We start from the raw sequence: 17,871 nt of genomic DNA on the forward strand, positions 1-17,871 counted from the left end.
TCAAGTTAAAAAAATGGTGTTAATAATTATTTGTTTTATCATTGTAAAAATTCTTCTACATAATATCCAGTACGAACTTATAAATTACAGTTTCTATAATTTATGTTTATAAACATGATTGTATGTTATATATTTTAAATCATACAAATTCTTAATACGATAAAGAATTTCGTATTAACATAGGTTATTCATAAAAATGTTTGATATTCTACGGGATAGACAGATTATTAATAATTTATTATTTTTTCTTCTTTTAAAATCAGAAGTTTTTTTTTATTTTATTTGAAATCTGAAAAATTTTATTTACATTATAAATTTCATCCCTAATTTGAATAAAAATCAAAGAATGTTCGAGTTTTGACATTTTTTTAATGTAGCAAATATAGTTATTTTTATTTCATTTACAGGTCCATATCAGTACAAATAATTTATTATTTATTCTTATTATTATTATATTGTTATATTAGGCATTTAATATAAAGAATATATCAAATGTTTATTTACAAAAGGTGATGAAGCAAATCAGTGGATTGTTAGGATTAGTAATAACAGGCTATATGAAGTGAAGAATTTTATCGGAGGGTCAGCTAATTTACAAGAAGAAGAGTATTCGCCTTCCATTCCATTTTCTGGTGAAGTTCTTTCTTTATCCGAAGCGTCCGCTTCACGCAATGAACCTTGGTGACCTGTGTTCAAATTGTGTCCTGGATCAAGCATGTTTTCTTCTTCACCTAAATCTGGTTTATTTGGATGCTTTGGCAACTCCATTTCTGTCAATTAAATTGAAATTATTTAATTAATAAATACGATATTAATTTACATAATAATATAAATAATTCATTTCACTTATATTTGGAATTGATGTAAATAAACTGTTTCAGAATGTAATGTTTTTAATAGATCTCCGTATACTTTGATCATTGCTTGTATGTGTATCGTCTGTTTAGCAATAAGATAGACCACTAAAAATAATAAAAAAATTAGGGTAATGAGCTTATAAATACTCTTTTTGAATTTAATAATTATAGGTTGTACAGCAGTAACCGGTTTTTATAACGATAAGACTACAGCCACGAATAATGGAGAATAACAATTATTTACATCATTTCCAAACGAAAGTGGAATGAACTTAAAGTGTGAAATTGTGCAACTCCAAATATTATAATCAGAAATAAACATTCATTAGCTAAATATGTATCTTTTTCTGTTAAATTATTTTCTTAAGAAGTTTTTTAATTATTTAGTCATTCATTTTTGAAAATTTTAACAGCTGTAGAATAATTTCCATAAAATCTATCTAATAAGAAAATAAAGAAACAAAATAGGGGTTCTTAGAAGAATTATATAAAATACTTGTTATTCGAGGAACTGATAAGTCAACGCTGCCCATACTTTTTTCCATATAAGAATGAAGGTTAATCCAGTATTTTTTAAACACACAGTAGTATTAGTTCATCAAAAAATAAAGCGGCCATTTGTAAAGTTTAAAAAACTATATTGTTTTTTTTTTGTCATAGTGCATAAAAAATTTACAAAGATAGAACTCGAGTCAAAATTGACCGCTTTGAAAAAGCAAACTAATGTGAAATATTAATAAATTTTCAGGGAGTAATTAAATAATCTCATCAAATAGGCGTCGTATTAAGAAAACTAAAATAGAAAGATAAAGGTAATTTGTTTTATGCTATAAAAGAGTTTTCAACATTTTCTGATTAAAATGTAACTTTTGAATTTTTTTCGTCTTTAAAAAAAACTTTTTTTTTACTTTTGCATAAACTAAACATTGATTGTGGCAGACATGAATATTTTTTATGTAAAAAAATACGAAATATGTAATTTATTTTATGAATTAAAAAGTAAGAAAAATTAAAAAAAAATATTTATTTAAAAACATCAAATTACCCGTTTTCTTTTTCGCTTAATACATTTTTTGAAAAACTGACAAAAAAATAAATAAGGGCAACTTATACGGTTTCATATTCGACTGTTAGGTAATACTCTATAAAAGACACTTCTGGAATGTTTTCGTTCTTGATACAGAGTTTATTGTTCTTTCTAATCTTATTTTCAATGATAAAAAACCGGGAAGCAGTGTACAGCTATTAAAAAATTAATTTAAATCAAGTTTTCATCAGAGGTAAAGAAACCGTTTGTCTGGTTCCATAATTTATAAAAGCAAATACATTGAAGATGTTTCCATCACTATCCAACACTTACTGCTTTCGCTGCCATTGCTATTTTTGTACTGTTGTGTTGCTTTTTTTATCGTAAACACGATTGCACTATTGTTTTAAAAGATTAAGAAAATAACTTTATTCCCTAATGTAAGGAATTAAAATCCTTTTTCTTTTTCATTATTTTTAATTTTTATATTCATAAATAATAGGTGCTCCACCTGGCTAGTCTAGGTGTAAACTCATCATCGGAAATAACTTTTTTAATAGCTTATTTTCGAAGTCAAAGTTTCCAGGATCAAATCCTAGCAAAAGTTAGTTAATTTTATACGGATTTGAATACTAGACAGTGAATACCGGTGTACTTTGGTTGTTTGTATTGAATTAACCGCACATCTCAGGAATGGTCGGCCTAAATCTGAATTAAGCTACGCCTAATTTACATGTCATCATATATATCATTCTCACTCATTGGGTTATGGGAAGGAGGATTACTTATTGTTCACTAGTTGAACAGGTTACAACGTATACATTAGTAAAAAAATTAATCGATACGTTCTTTTTAACTATAATCTAGATCAGTCCTGATAAAATTATTTAACGACATTTTTTATACGGTATAAAGGTGTTTGTACGATGAAATTGTACCCATATGTTCTATATTTTACTAAATAGAGCTAAGGTATGGAATTTGTAGCTCTGTTGTTATTAATATCTGAAATCAAGGTAACGTAAGGTGATGGATGTAGATTGTCTCCAAAGATCATAGACTTGGGCTGTCAGTCGTACTATTCTGTTTTTTTTTTTTTTGATTGTTCGTTTCTCCTCTTACGAGAGGTTATCTCTAAAGTAAAAACACTTTCATTATAAAAAAGTTTACTGTGAATACCTTATACTAATTTTGTCTATAATCGCCACATGAATTAAGACATTTATCGTTGCTATATATCAGTTTCAATATACCCTCGTCGTATTCTTTTGCTGCCAGTTCATTTAGCCACTGATTAACAGCATTTTTAAGTTTATCGTCAACCGTGAATTGTTTACTACTCAAAAATTCTTTCAATTTCTGTAACAAATGGTAATCGGAAGGTGCTAAGTCCGGACTATATGGTGGGTGATCGTAAATTTCCCATCCAAATGTTCTCAGTAAATCACCTGTTGGCCCCGCAACATGTGAACGTGCATATTATCGTACAGCAGGACGATAATATACAGCAGTGGACGTCGGCCAACCGTCCACATCGCCGATTTTGAATAGCGCGTCGTTACTTACATAGAGTTTCGCAACAGGGTTCTGCATTTATAGTCGTTCCAAATGGCAAGAAATCAATCAGAATTCTGCCAAACCGATTCCAAAAGACTGTGGCCATCAGTTTGCGTCCAAATTGCTGTGGCTTGACGTTTATCGGTCTGATTAGTGATTGAGGATGACGCTATTCATCTGACTGCCATTTTCTCTCTGGTGTGTAATACGAAATCCATGTTTCGTCGCCGGTAACAATCGAATTAAGGAACTCATCACCTTTTTCTGTGCAGCGCATCAAAAATTCAAACTCAAATCCCATTCGGATTTTTTTGTGACGTTCCGTTAAGATGTGCGGCACCCAACTTGCATAAACCTTTCTGAAGTTTAAATGCTCATGAAAATGCAAACAATAACATCTCATGAAACATCAGGAAAAAGAAGGGCCCAGTTCGGAACTCGTTGAACGACGATCTTTTCTAATTTCATGATCGACCCGTTTCAGCAAATCTTCGATGATTACCGACGGCCTCCCCGAACTTTCTTCATCATGCACATTATTTGTAAACATTTCACACAATTTTTAGACGTTTCTTTCATTCAGTACATTATCACTGTACACAGCAACCAACTGCCTATAAATTTCAGCCCCCTTAACATTTTGATGGTTTAAAAAACGTATAAAGGCGGCAACATCGATTTTCCTATTAATTTTATAACGTAATAACTCACACGTAATCAAAGATTCTACAACGCGACAAGTTACAGACAACAATGCAGTGTGTACATTACTAGCGTGGCTATGAACGACACAGGTCCACCAACCTTTAGGAGAGAAATTTCCCAGCGGTCTTTACTTTAGAGATATCCCTCATATCTTCTGTGGAGGACTACCTGAAGGGAAATATAGGTTATAATTGAATAATATCGATATAATTATAACGTTTAAATGATAAAGGTACCTACTTCAGAGGAAATTTGGAGAAATTTTCATTTCATTTAAGTTTGATAATTTGATATTTCTTCATTATTTTGAGAATTTTCATAAAATTCTCACAGCACGTATAAAATAAATTAAATCTCCTGCTGGCTCGGGCTGTTATAATTTTTAGGGATATTATATAGAGTTCCTATTAAACAATTTTCAAATCAATGTGAAAGGGGACACATAGAGTTGTTAAGTGAAGGGGCTAAGTTGTAATCAAAGAGACGTAATGGGAGCGCAAAACACAAAACAAATAATGCCAGCTGTAAAATTCCTAATCTCTTGCAATAGTAGACCCTCTGTAAAACGAAAAAACTACATGCTAAAGAGAATCGATGTGCAAATGTGCCTGTATATATATATATATATATATATATATATATATATATATACACACATCATTCTCTCTCTCTCTATATATATATATATATATATATATATATATATATATATATATATATTTTTTTATAAATAGTAAAGGTTTTATAAATTTATTAAAGTTTATTTTATCTTCCCGTGAACTTCAATCATCTACTGTTAAAGGATATTATTAATTTCATTTATTTAATGAATTTTTACTTTACTGGTGGTCTTTTTATCGAGTAAGAAATGAATAGTTTTAAGTATTTACCAACAAAAATCATCTGTTTATAGAAATCCTTTTAAAAATGTAAAATAATTTAAGATTTTTAATTTGTACGATTTTCTAAAATTATCTTTTAAGTGATTTTAAGGAACTTCGTCGATATATTTTATTATTGAGAAAAATAATATTTCAATGAGTCTAGTTAAATGCAGCCTTATATAAATCTAAATATTAGGCGAAACAAAAGTGGCAACGGTGGCGGTCCCTCCTCTGCTAGCGACAGAATTGTTGAAGGTGGCCGAATTAAGAGTTGGATGGTTGTCTTGTCGGGTGTCCAGGAGGTTCGACGAAGAACGTTGCAATCGATGTTGGGGTATAGGGTACCGGGCGGGAACCTGCGGCGGTGCTGACAGAAAGGGGCGATGTTTCAATTGGGCTGAGGGGCATCTCCGCAGTGATTGTCCAACGGGGGCTAAGTGTTCGCACTGCAATGCCTGTGGATACGCTCTTGGGACTGTGGCTGCAGGGCCGGCAGCCGGAAATGAATTCTATCGTCTTTACTTTTGCGATGAATTTAGGGTTAGGACAGCCCCGCCCAGGAGGGGTGGACCGCTTAAGTGCCTCGATGATTGGGCGGGGACTTCCACATGACTTCAGATTTTGGGGTAAAGTAAGACCGTAGTCCCGGTGGGGGATCCCTTCGAGATTTCCTCACTAGAGGCAAGGCGTAAAGACCGCAGTCCTGATAGGGACTCCCTTGGGGTCCCCTTATTAGAGGTATGGCACAACTCCAAAAGGCCGAGTCTCGGCTGCCTGGGGAGAACATTAGTTCTCGCCGGCCTTTTCTTTTCCTGTTTAGCCTCCGGTAACTACCGTTCAGATAATACTTCAGAGGATGAGTGAGGATGATATGTATGAGTGTAAATGAAGTGTAGTCTTGTACAGTCACAGTTCGACCATTTCTGAGATGTGTGGTTAATTGAAACCCAACCACCAAAGAACACCGGTATCCACGATCTAGTATTCAAGTCCGTGTAAAAATAACTGGCTTTACAGTTCTCGCCGGCCTAGTTTGAGGCGAAGACACCCCCTGGAGCTGAGTTACGGCTTAGTTGTGTGCTCTTCTCCGATGGGCGGGACGGCGGGCGGATAAGAAGTTATGCGCTTCAAAAAAAAAAAATATTAGGCTTTGATTATATCCTCGTATTTTTTATTTATGTATTACTATAATATATTTTAATAATTATTATATAAGCAATAACAAATGTAGTAAAATACACTTAAAATGTTTTTCTCTTAGTTAATTACTTAATTTAGAAAAGGAGCATCGGAAATGTTTTAAAATATTACCCGTAATTTAAAAATATGTGGTTGTAAAAATTATATAGTGAAATATATAAATAAATATTTTGATAAACAATGAAATGTTTATATTAAATACTTTACAGAGGCAATAACTAATTATTAAATTCTTTGTTCGATTATTTAATTAAAATAATACATTATTTTATAGAATTATGGAGGTGAAAAACGAAATAATTTTGTTAATGCTATTTCGAGATTCATTTTGTAGATGGGATTGTGCAAAATTCTTGAATTAATAATAATATGTAACAGAGTTACCGGATATGAACAACATCCTACTTTATTATTGTTCTACATCTGAATTAAGTTGATCTAGGGCTAGAAAGTCAATAGCAGAGCAAATATTAGTACGTGCTCAGTCGTCTGGGTCTGGAAAGTAGCTCCAGCCTGCAATAAACTGAAATTGAGTCCTGTCGCTGTAATGCTTTGCATTCTGTTCTGTACTCTACCGGTTTCCTCGCTCAGTATTTACAGCTTATTTTGATCGACCCATTTAATTTTATATTCGGGAAGCAATCACACAGGTTGTAAAAGTATAATATAGAAGAGTTTATTAGACCTTAAAAAATCTCACTGTTCTCTTTACACTTTTCTTCCTCTATTTAGCATCATTTTATTTATTTAGGTCTTACAAATACTTTTTTTAACTAATGTATTCTTTTATATTATTAGTAAAGTTTAAATGGTAATTTTAATGAGAAATATTTTTATTATTATTATTATTATTAAAAGATTTAATTATAATTGTAAATTTAATAATATACTAATATATTCCTCTCTTTCAATATAATTTTACCTAGCTTGCGTACGTTTATTTTGTAGAAATAACTTCCAGAGTAATGGAAATAAACTCCTAAGATTTATTTTGATTTTAAAAAACTTTATGAATTAATTTCTGAAAATGGACATTAGCGTAATTAAATTTATTGAAATTATTTTTTTTACCATTTTAAAACCTAATTTTTTAAACTTTACATTTTTTTTAATCAGTATTTGACGTGAACTTTATTTTACTAATTTACTAATGATGCTATATCAGAAATCTTTACCTCAATTATCTATTATACGTTTTCTAATCTTTGTCTTGTTTTATATTTTTATCTTTAATTTCCTTCTATAACCAAATTTCCTGACCCTGTATGATATAATATGTAGCCTACCTGCTTTTTTATTTCTAAAATTTTTGTACAATTATTTTGTTTTGTAACCATTAAAAATTAGCTAATTTAATCTTTTGCTAATTTATTTTAAAACCTCTTCATTCCGCTCTCCATCAACGGAACAATCGTTATGAAATTTATCGACTTCAACCGTCGATAAATTTCCTTCTCTCACAAGATTCAACTAATCGTAATTATCTCTTTTCACAGGGCTTATTGTTGATAAGTAGGCCTATTATAAATGAGCTACAACTTAATTTTTTTCAGTTCCATACACGTACATTCAGTAATTTCGTAAAAATAAATTATATTTCATTTCTACCAAGACAGTGGTTCGATATGGTTGATTTAAACAAGTACTTCATGGAAAATTAACACTTTAATGTTACTAGATGTACAATTTTAACGTAAAAAGCTTACATGTCTGCAATTTGCAATTTCTTGGTCTTACCTTTTTTATATTTTTTTGCAAGAATTGATTGAATTATAATAATATTGTTTTTGTTTCATTATATTCTGTTTTACTTTTAAGACTTTTATTAGTTAAAAAAAAATATATATTTTACAAAAAAAATGAAGAAAATGTTTGGTTATTGCCGCTGTCAGTAGGCGCGCTCTGTCTGGTAACTAGTGTTAATATACTAGACCAGTAGTTTGTGTAGTGTGGACAGAGAAAGTCGACTTAGCGCCTTTCCCTTCACGGGTTATATGAAAATTGTCGTAATGCATACTTATAATTAATTAGTTTTTTAAATTTTCATTAGCATTCTTTATAATGCATATTAATAGCATATTGTTATTTGTAATTAAATATAACTGTAGTTCACGCATCCACTGATTTTTTTTTACCAGTATCTATACGGTCAACTTAGACCTTTATGTTATGACCTTCAATTAGAAGGTTTTCAATTGCAAGCTTATTATAACCGATAGGATTTAAAACAAAAGGGTTTAAGCCTAATAAATAAATTGTATATCTACACAAAACAAACTGAGATGGTGTTGTGTCATGTTGCAAGATCATTGAATAACAATTGGGCTATGATAATCCTAACTTCAATACGCATCTCCAGAAACTATGAAGAGATATGAAGAAAAGTGGAAATGTAAATGGCTGTAATATATAGAAGAAAGATAATGTACTAAAAATAATTTAATATGATTCGTTATGTACTGTATGTACGAATGCAAATGATGGAGAAGACCACCCAGATAGGATCTGTGTACATTCGATGTGTGCGTAATTATTTCACCCGAACGCAGTTGTTGCATAATCTTTTTTCGGCCCCTTACAGAGTTTTTCATGATACTCTTCATGTCTTTGTCTACTACTGTCCTCTTCATTATAGTGTGAACACTATGCACGAATCTACAAAGATTATCATCTTTTATTTCATTTTTATTTTAACCTTGTTAAAAGAAACCTTGTTATTTTATTTAAAACAGCATAAAAGATACATTCTCAAAAATTATTCACGTTGTAATAAAGATTATTGAACTAACGACAATATTCGTCACAATAAAACATAGATAAACAAATTTATTCTACTGCATAGAAAAAGCATCACTAAAAATTAATGTATAAACAAAGATGTATTAGATTTTTTATAATAAAGTTTGAAGTATCTCTTACCATATAAACGAATGTTGCCTTCAGCATCACCGATGGAATTCTTAGAAATACATTTATATCCTCCCAAGTCGGATTTATGCAAATTGTGAATTGCGAGACTCATTTGTACACTGTAATATGAATTAGATGATTCACTCATCTCGTATTTATCATTGCTTATTATCATTTCTCCTGTAAAAAAAAATTACATAACAATAATTTCAATGTATACATCGTTTTTTTATTAAAAAGAGAGAAAAAAAAACTATTAGATCTTTAAATTGCAACAATAAGTAATGTAAATGGTTTATCTTTTTATGTATCAGATGTTTTTTTCAACTTCCGGGACCACCGTCAGGTATTGCTTCAGAGGATGAGATGAATGATTTGTAGCGTCTGTGAAAATGCCATGCCTGACCGGGATTCGAACACAGGACCTCCCGATGAAAGGCCGAGACACTACCACTCGCGCCACGGAGGCCGGGCATAATACTGATACAGTATGGCCGGGCATGATACCCCAGATTATTTTTCAGATTTTTTTTTTTTTTGATTATCAGATAATTTTTTAAAACAAAACTTAACTTTTTGGGCGAATTAATTACTCTCTTCTGAGTTATGTTGCGTGTTTTAAGTTAAGATAATGCAAATATATTATTTAAAAGAGCAGGATTATTATCTTTTGTCAGTATTATATATCGATGGATAATTTAAAAAATGAACAAGATATAATTTGAATTGACTACTGATATTATCTAAATAATTTTTTTTATTTGTCATCATGCTCTTTATGTATTTACATTGTTAAAAAGCGCAAAATGTTCTTGAAGAAGTAATTAATTCGCTGAAAATATTAGGGTAAATTACAAAAAAAAAATATATATATATATAATATTCAGCACCAATGAAAATGTAAAGAGTCATTAATTATCTATTTTATTTTCAGATATGTATAAACTTTTTTTACATATTCAAATGTAATTACATATTTGTTACGTTCCACTTTTGCCGTCGCGTGCTGCTACCTAGCGAGGGTTAGAGCTCCCTTGCAAGCTGTAATACGATGTCCTACGTCATAATACCGCAAGGAGTGGTCATTATGACCAGAATCTAACTCAGAGCGGTCTTGTAGTACATTCAGTCTGGATGGATACGCATGTTAATGTTCGGATGAACGCTTATTTTATTTGTATACTTATATGTTATTAGGTCAGTTATATGTGTTACGTTATATATTAGATGTTCAATTATATGTTATCGAAATGTCAAGACGACAAGAAATTAAATAACTATTCAATAAGCGACATGACTTTGTTTCCATTCATCACCTATGCATCTACAGTTCATACTCGCTCTAAAACCTACCACAAAGGTTTTATGGTTCTCCACATCGCAAAGCATATAACAATATGTACTAAACTTACATACTTGTTGATTGACTCGCGAAAATATCTTGAAAATTTTATTCCAAGAAAAAAAATCATTATTCAAGATATTTTTAAATCGGGTCACGATATTCATAATTTTTTAATTTAACGAGTGCATTAAATTTTATCCACGGCGCAATATATTTATTGCTGCAAATCAATAACTGGTTTTTAACTAAAAAAGTAGTAATCAATACGTTTGCATGTTAAGTGGCATAACCGATAGGTTCTATGACGCTATGAGACGCTATTTGTTTAAAATAAAAGATTTAGATATCCTGAAAAATAATGAATATTCCATGTATTGCTTACTACGAAATTGTGGAATGAAGTTTCTCGTTAATGTAGTCTCTAAATAAAAAAGAAAAACTACTAAAAGAAACCTTTCCGTCAATAGCTTTATTGGAGATAGCGCCACTATCAAATCCATAAAACAAATAAGTTGTCTAGAAACTAAATAATAAGTAAATAGAAACATCTGGTTTTATGTTAATTCTTGTTATTCGTGGTTGCTAGCCTCATCGTGATGTAATTGTTTTCTTGTTTGTATATTAATTGTTAATCTATATATATATAAAAATGAATGTTTGTCTGTCTGTATGTCTCTTATGCCTTTCTAAACTGTTCATCTGATAGCGATGAAACTTTGGGGAATGGTTGGACGCATGCCAGGGAAGGTGTCTGAATTTGTTTGCACCCGCTAGGTGGCGCTGGCGTCGAAATATTTCGAAAAATTAGATTTATGGTCCGATTTGCCTCATATTCGGGATACTTGTTACTTACATGGAAAGAATTATCTCTGCAAAAAATAGACCCGCTAGATGGCGCTGGGGTTGAGATATTTAGACAAATTATATTTATGGACCGATTTGGTTCATATTCAGAATATGAATATTAGTTACATGAAAAGAAATATTTTTACAGAAACTATACTCGCTAGGTGTCGAGATATTTACGAAACAAACAAACAAATATACAGACTTTTTTATTCTATATGTATATATAGGCATGTTCGTATGTGTGTCCGCTAAAGACCAAAAAAGTAATGGACCGATTTACGCGTGGTCAAAAGGAACAAAGGGGAAAATGGAAAACGGGAAAGGGTAAAAAGGAAACTGGGAGAGGGTGAGGGAGAAGTTAGAAAGGGAAAAGGGGAAGGAGAATAAGTGAAAGGTAAAATTTGTGAAGTTCAGTTTTTTAATTTTTTAATCAAATTTTCAATTGTGTTTTAAACTCTCTCTCTCTCTCTCTCTCTCTCTCTCTCTCTCTCTCTCTCTATATATATATATATATATATATATATATATATATATAGCAATAGCGAAGCATTGCCGGGTCTGCTAGTACATTATATTTGTGTTCTAACAGTGTCTTGTTTTAAATTTACAAACCCGGCGGGAATGAAGTTTCACCTACTAATATGAATAGATTCCACATTTTATTCCATTTTTATATCTTTCTCCAACAAGCTTTTTCTTCTTTATATTTACTGGTGTTATTCTATTCGGATAACTTCTAAATTTTTTTACCGGCCTCCTTAGCGTGAGTGGTAGCGTCTCGACATTTAATTCGGAGGTCCCGGGTTCGAATCCTGGTCATGCATGGAATTTTTATACGCTAAAAAATTGTCATTAAATCTCATCCTCTGAAGCAGTACCTAACTGTGCTCCGGACGCTAAAAAATACTTAAAAAATTCTAAATCTATTTACAGGAAAATTAGCAATTTTCCGGGAGAAAAAGATTAATTAGTCAAAGTGGTATTTAAAGGTAATGAATGCTCTTTTTCATATTTTCACTCTTTCTCTCTCTCTGTATATATATATATATATAATTATGTATGTATACAGATTGTTTCATTTTAATCGCCCCAGGCGAAATATAAAAAATTACCTAAAAATAAGTTAATCAGATTGGAGCAGGACATTTCATGGTGACCTTTGATTTGACCTGGGCCTTATTTCAAGGTTAAAACGATTTTTTTTAAACAGAATGACCTATTTTTTATCCCACCAATGAAAAAATTAGAAAATTTTACATTGGTCATATGTGTGACCACATAATATGACCTTGGGCCTTTTTTGAATATCGTACAGCTAACCATCAGAGATAGTGTTATACGATTTACACGTTTTTGTAGGTTATACACTATTCGTGGAATATTTATGTTCCAGGCCATTTATATCGCAAACTATGAGAAAGAGCATAAAAATGACTTTACAAAAGTTATGCGGATAGGATGATATCCGACGTTGACCTAGACCAGCTTCAGGTCCACTTTGGAGGTCATCCAAAGGTCATTGAGGTTTCTCAAACGGTTTTAAAAATTACCTTTTTTGATAGCACCAATGGAAAGAGCGAAAAATGACACGTTGACATACTTGAATTTACTATATATGATTATGTTTCATATTTACCAGTGTTTTGAAAGGTTCTTGATTTAGGAGTTAATCACATACAGTATCCTATTAACACAATGCGCTGATCCAAGACAGAACCGCATAACAATCCTCTTCTCACAACTTAAAAACCAGTAACTGTAAATATCTGCGAAAAGATCCAGCACCTGTTTAAAAGTATCTCTAATGATTAGCCTGTGACCTTCAAAATGTTCCAAGGTCATGTGTGTGAGGGAGGAGGTCCAGCCTGAGTAGCTGATGGACATAATGATAGAAAAGAAAGAAAACTGGAAGACGATCACTACGTATGTGAAAATCATGATGAGATACCTCCGAGCATGGGAGGAGTCACGAAACAATAGCCGGTGTCGGAGAGTGCGGGGCGGACAGGTTCGTGAGTGAGTGACTAGGGGGTCCCCCGTGCATGTGGGGGTCGCCTTGACGTGAAAAGGCCGAGGACTTTCCGCCCCCGTGTCTGATGTTGTTCGCAGGTAGTAAGTATAAGGGATATGTATATGTCCCTGGTTAGTTTATGATGTAAGTTTGCTGTACTGATATTGTAATGTTTTTGATTTATTTATTATAATTTTTTTTTTTTTTACGTATATATTTGAGTATTTTGCTTTTGATGTATATGATGTCTATCTAATCTTGGGCTAATTCTTTATTTTTTGGTGCCTTATTGTAATTTGTAGTATTCTGTATGTACTCCATTCCGTGAGGATTAGCTGTTTGGCTGCAAATTTTTACTGCTGTCCGATGTATGCATTTTTAGTGTCGTGTTGCACTGATCGTGTAATATTAATGAATGTCGCTTTACAAGCGAATTTTTATGTTCTTGCTGTATTGGTTTTGATGATTTTTTATACGATATTTATATTGTTGTGAGACTTGTTTTGTTGAGTTTTTCTTCTCTTGTATTTGTATATATTGTGTGATTTTTTATTTGTATGTAGTTTCATAATCTGTTTTGTGTATCATGATGTATGGAAGTGTATCTTGTTTGCTGTGACTGATGTGTTTTTGTTGATATCCTATTATGATGCGATTTCACTGTGACGTATGAGTGGGCGGGTAACCCCCCTTCCAGAAGGAATGCTTCGTTAGCGGTTCCAGGAAGGGTGGTAGCTAGGGGTGGCTACCACAAGGTTTACATACGCATATTAATAACATCTTGCGGCACCTGTTAGCGAATCCGACATTACCCAGGCGTCCGTCAATGGGATTCCCACCGCTATAACAAAAAAAAAGTCGTGTGTGACCACATATTTTAATGTAAAGTTTTTTCTCTCTTTTCATTGGTGGATCCAAAAAAGGGTCATCTATTTAAAAAGACGTGTTAACCTTCAAATAAGTTCAAGGTCAAATCCAAGATCACTGTTAGAGGTGTCCCCTTCAATCTGAGTAACTTTTGTTTAGCTCATTTTTTGTATTGTACGCTGTTTACGAGAAAATCGCCTGTAGCAATTAAAACGAACCAGCCGATTTATGTAAGTTTACGATATATATATATATATATATATACACATAAAATTGTTTCTTTAGTGAAAAGCAACTATTCCCAGCTGTGCTACAATTTGAACTCTAAAATTTATTTTTATTTTGTAACTTCTAGTTTTAAGATTTTAAAGTAAAATACTTTTTGATTTTATTTTTATTTAATTATGTTTTTACTAAAGCGTTATATTTTTAAATGTTACTTAAAATTGTAGGATTGGAGTTTTTTTGTTTTTAGTTCAAATGTTGAGATTCTGATTAATAGGATTATGGAATTTTCGGTTATGCCAGTTTAATGTTTGTGTTACATCTAAATTATTTTTTAAACGAAACTTAAATATTAATCTATTGATTAAATTTATTATCGATAATTTACGTAATTATTTTATAGCTTTTTTATTAAAAACAATTCCTGCACTTAAAAAGAGTTTTGGATGGATTTATTTATTACAAAGTTTAGGAGTACTTAATCGATGAGTTAATATTCTTTTAATATATTGCTCGTAGCTTTTAAATATTATTACTAGAATGTATTTCTTACTAGAATATACAAGAACGGCAAGTTAACAAAAAAATACTTGTTGATTTAAGAACAAAGAAATCTTTGCAGAATAATAATAATAATAAACAAATATATAAATATATATATTAAACTTTAATGAATAGAAATTTATTTAAAATACAAATTACAGAATTAGCAAGAAATAGATTTTTGGAAGAAGGATATGTGTTTGGTGAATCATACCTTCAAGAATTCCCGGTTATTAATATATTTATTGCTAAAATAAAGTATAAGGGGTGAAGATTTTAAGAGAAAAGAATCACAGTAATGTATTAAGCACATAGTTAGGATGTTAGAACTTAATATGTAACGAAGATTTAAGTACGTTCTGAGGTCTAGAAGTGACTACCTCAGCCTAACCTCAGCTCTATACCTGGGTTAAGTTTTGTTATTTATTTTGTTCTCGTTTTTGTATTTTGCGTTCCTTTGTTAACTTTGTTGTGTTTTAGTTTTGCTTTTTCTTGTTTCTTTGCATTTAATGTTAAACTTAACTGTTTCATACGGTCTATCGTTGTCAGGGTAACCTAGGCTAGACTTTGATTTTGTTTTTTTGGCAATAAATACATTTTTGTCCTTAAATAAGATTATTAACAGAACATCAAGGCTTTGCGGACTTATTTTTGTGCATTTCAGAGGATTTGTATCGATTTCAGTCCCATAAGTTTTAGTCGCGGAGCTGCCGTTTGCACGTGCTTGCACGAGTGGGCGGTAGCGATGAGGCACGGGGACTCTGGCACTCCCTACCGAAAAAGACCGAGTCCCGGCGGGGATGCCCCACTCTCGCGGTGTCCTCGTTAGAGGCATTGGCATAAAGACCGAGTCCCGGCTCCTGAAGTGGGGACCCAGGGATGACATAGCCGGGCCTGGTGGATCCTACTCTAGAGGGTTTGAGTCGGGCGCAAAGGGAGATCCGACAGGTGGGCCGAGACGTGGAGGCCCGTTAAGAGTAAACGACACTCCCCTGGGCTGTGTAATACTTAACTGCAGGATTCGGCCTGGGGGAGAAGGAAAAAAATGTGTAATGAAGACTTAATATCATAGCTTGAGAAGAATGGAAAATTTCATAAAACTAATAAATTCATAATTTTTTGTAAGATGCTTACACAGGTAAAACAAAGTGTTCATTTTTATTGAGGTGATTGAAAAATGTTATAAATATTACATTATTTAATTATTACGAAATTTTTCGAAGTGGCGCAAATGATTAAGGGTTTCCTCATTAGGGAGATTGTTAGTTGTGGCTCGAGAAAATCATTATTTTTTTTTTTAATCATTAAATTGTAAAAACGAGTCTTTAGCCTCGTTTTTAATTGTAAAAACGAGTCTAATGACTCGTTTTTACTATCGCTGGTGATAATGTAGTTATTTTGTTCATTACAACACTTGTTGATCTGCGATCGATGGATGCAACAGTTACAACTTACAAAAAGATCCTGATTACTTTATTAAAAAATTTAACCCTTAATAAAATGTTATTTTAAACTGAAATGTTCGACTTATTTTTATTATTCAGTTTAGTAATTCTTCAAATAAGTTAGGTAAAACATTTTATTATTTCGAAAAATTAAATAGCTTATAGTTTGTAATTTACGTTGCAGTTTGTAGGTACCTATATTCGTTATTAATGTGTTTGAATTGAAACAGGTTTAGTGTCCAGTTAATTTAGAACGTTATTGATTAGGTTTACCTTTTGATTTTGAACTAAATTATAACTTGTGTACTAGACATGCATTAAGCTAACGAACAAAATATTATTCATAAAATAATATTAAGCGATAAAAATTTTACATTCATCCCAGAATGTCTGTTTTACGTTTTTTTATACAAATATCAATGCTTAACTAAAGCTTAGGAAAAAGTTTTATAACACTAAAATTATTAAAGAATGAAAAAGGTATTGAATATTTATTTAGAAAGCTTCATAATCAATAACCTGAACGGCTTTAACCCCCCGAACATTTCTCCCTTACATTTATTTATAGTTTGTTACATATTTTAATGTAGTAGTAAATAACAGTAAACATAAATAAAATGATAGGCTACAATAAAATTCAGCAATTTAGTATGGATTAATACATTTTGCAGTATTCTGAAGTGGGCCGTTCTTGATGAGGGATCGGGAACCCCTTGTGGTAGTTTTTTTTGTATAATGACAACTGAATAGCTTCATATAGGAACACTGCTAAAATACTGTACAGGAAGTGGGGTACTCTGATGGGTTGCTAATAGTAATGGCTTACTAATATAATATAAAATAAAGATCCGACAGGCAGCCCGACTTGTCATGCCGGTCATACTGCCGGTAAGTGGGAAGGGTTATTAGAGTAGAAAGGACACCCCTTACGCTGTTCTATGCTTAATTGCGGGTCCGGCGTAGGGGAAAAAAAGAAGTATTCTGACACAGCCAGCCGGGCTTGTCTAGTGGTTAACTCGTCATCGCAAATCAGTTGATTTCGAAGTAGAGAGTTCTAAGGTTTAAATCCTGGTAAAGTCAGTTAGTTACTTTTATACGGATTTGAATACTAGATAGTGGATACCGGTGTTCTTTGGTGGTTGGGTGTCAATTAAATATACATCTCAGGAACGGTCGACCTGAGACTGTACAAGACTACACTTCTTTTCAGGAGGCTAAACAGGGAAAATAAAATAAAAGTAATCTGACACAGTAAATAACTACGAATCCAGCCAAATACCGGTTGTGATTAGATATTATGGATTTTGAGTTTTACAATTGTTTTCTTTATTCCAATATATATATAATCGCATCAGAACAGTTTTTTATGATAAGTTATGAATATAGCCTTACTGAAAAAAAGATTACTCAAATAATTTCAGTAAATTTTGTGAAAGATTCAACTGC

The 17,871-nt window shown here is 31.9% G+C and overlaps 1 protein-coding gene across 1 annotated transcript in view; it reads right to left on the bottom strand.

Moving 5' to 3' along the window:
- Positions 1 to 381: 381 nt before the first annotated feature.
- Positions 382 to 17,871, bottom strand: part of LOC142321293 (lachesin-like) — a 211,162-nt gene continuing 193,672 nt past the window's right edge. Inside the window, exons 7-8 of the mRNA XM_075359290.1 lie at positions 9,150 to 9,320; positions 382 to 770 (exon numbers count right to left, since the gene is read on the bottom strand). Of these exons, the coding sequence (XP_075215405.1) occupies positions 523 to 770; positions 9,150 to 9,320 (419 nt within the window). The 3' untranslated portion in view covers positions 382 to 522. The remainder of the gene's footprint in view (positions 771 to 9,149; positions 9,321 to 17,871) is intronic.

The sequence above is a fragment of the Lycorma delicatula genome, chromosome 3 (genome assembly GCF_047948215.1).
Source record: "Lycorma delicatula isolate Av1 chromosome 3, ASM4794821v1, whole genome shotgun sequence".
Lineage (NCBI taxonomy): Eukaryota > Metazoa > Arthropoda > Insecta > Hemiptera > Fulgoridae > Lycorma > Lycorma delicatula.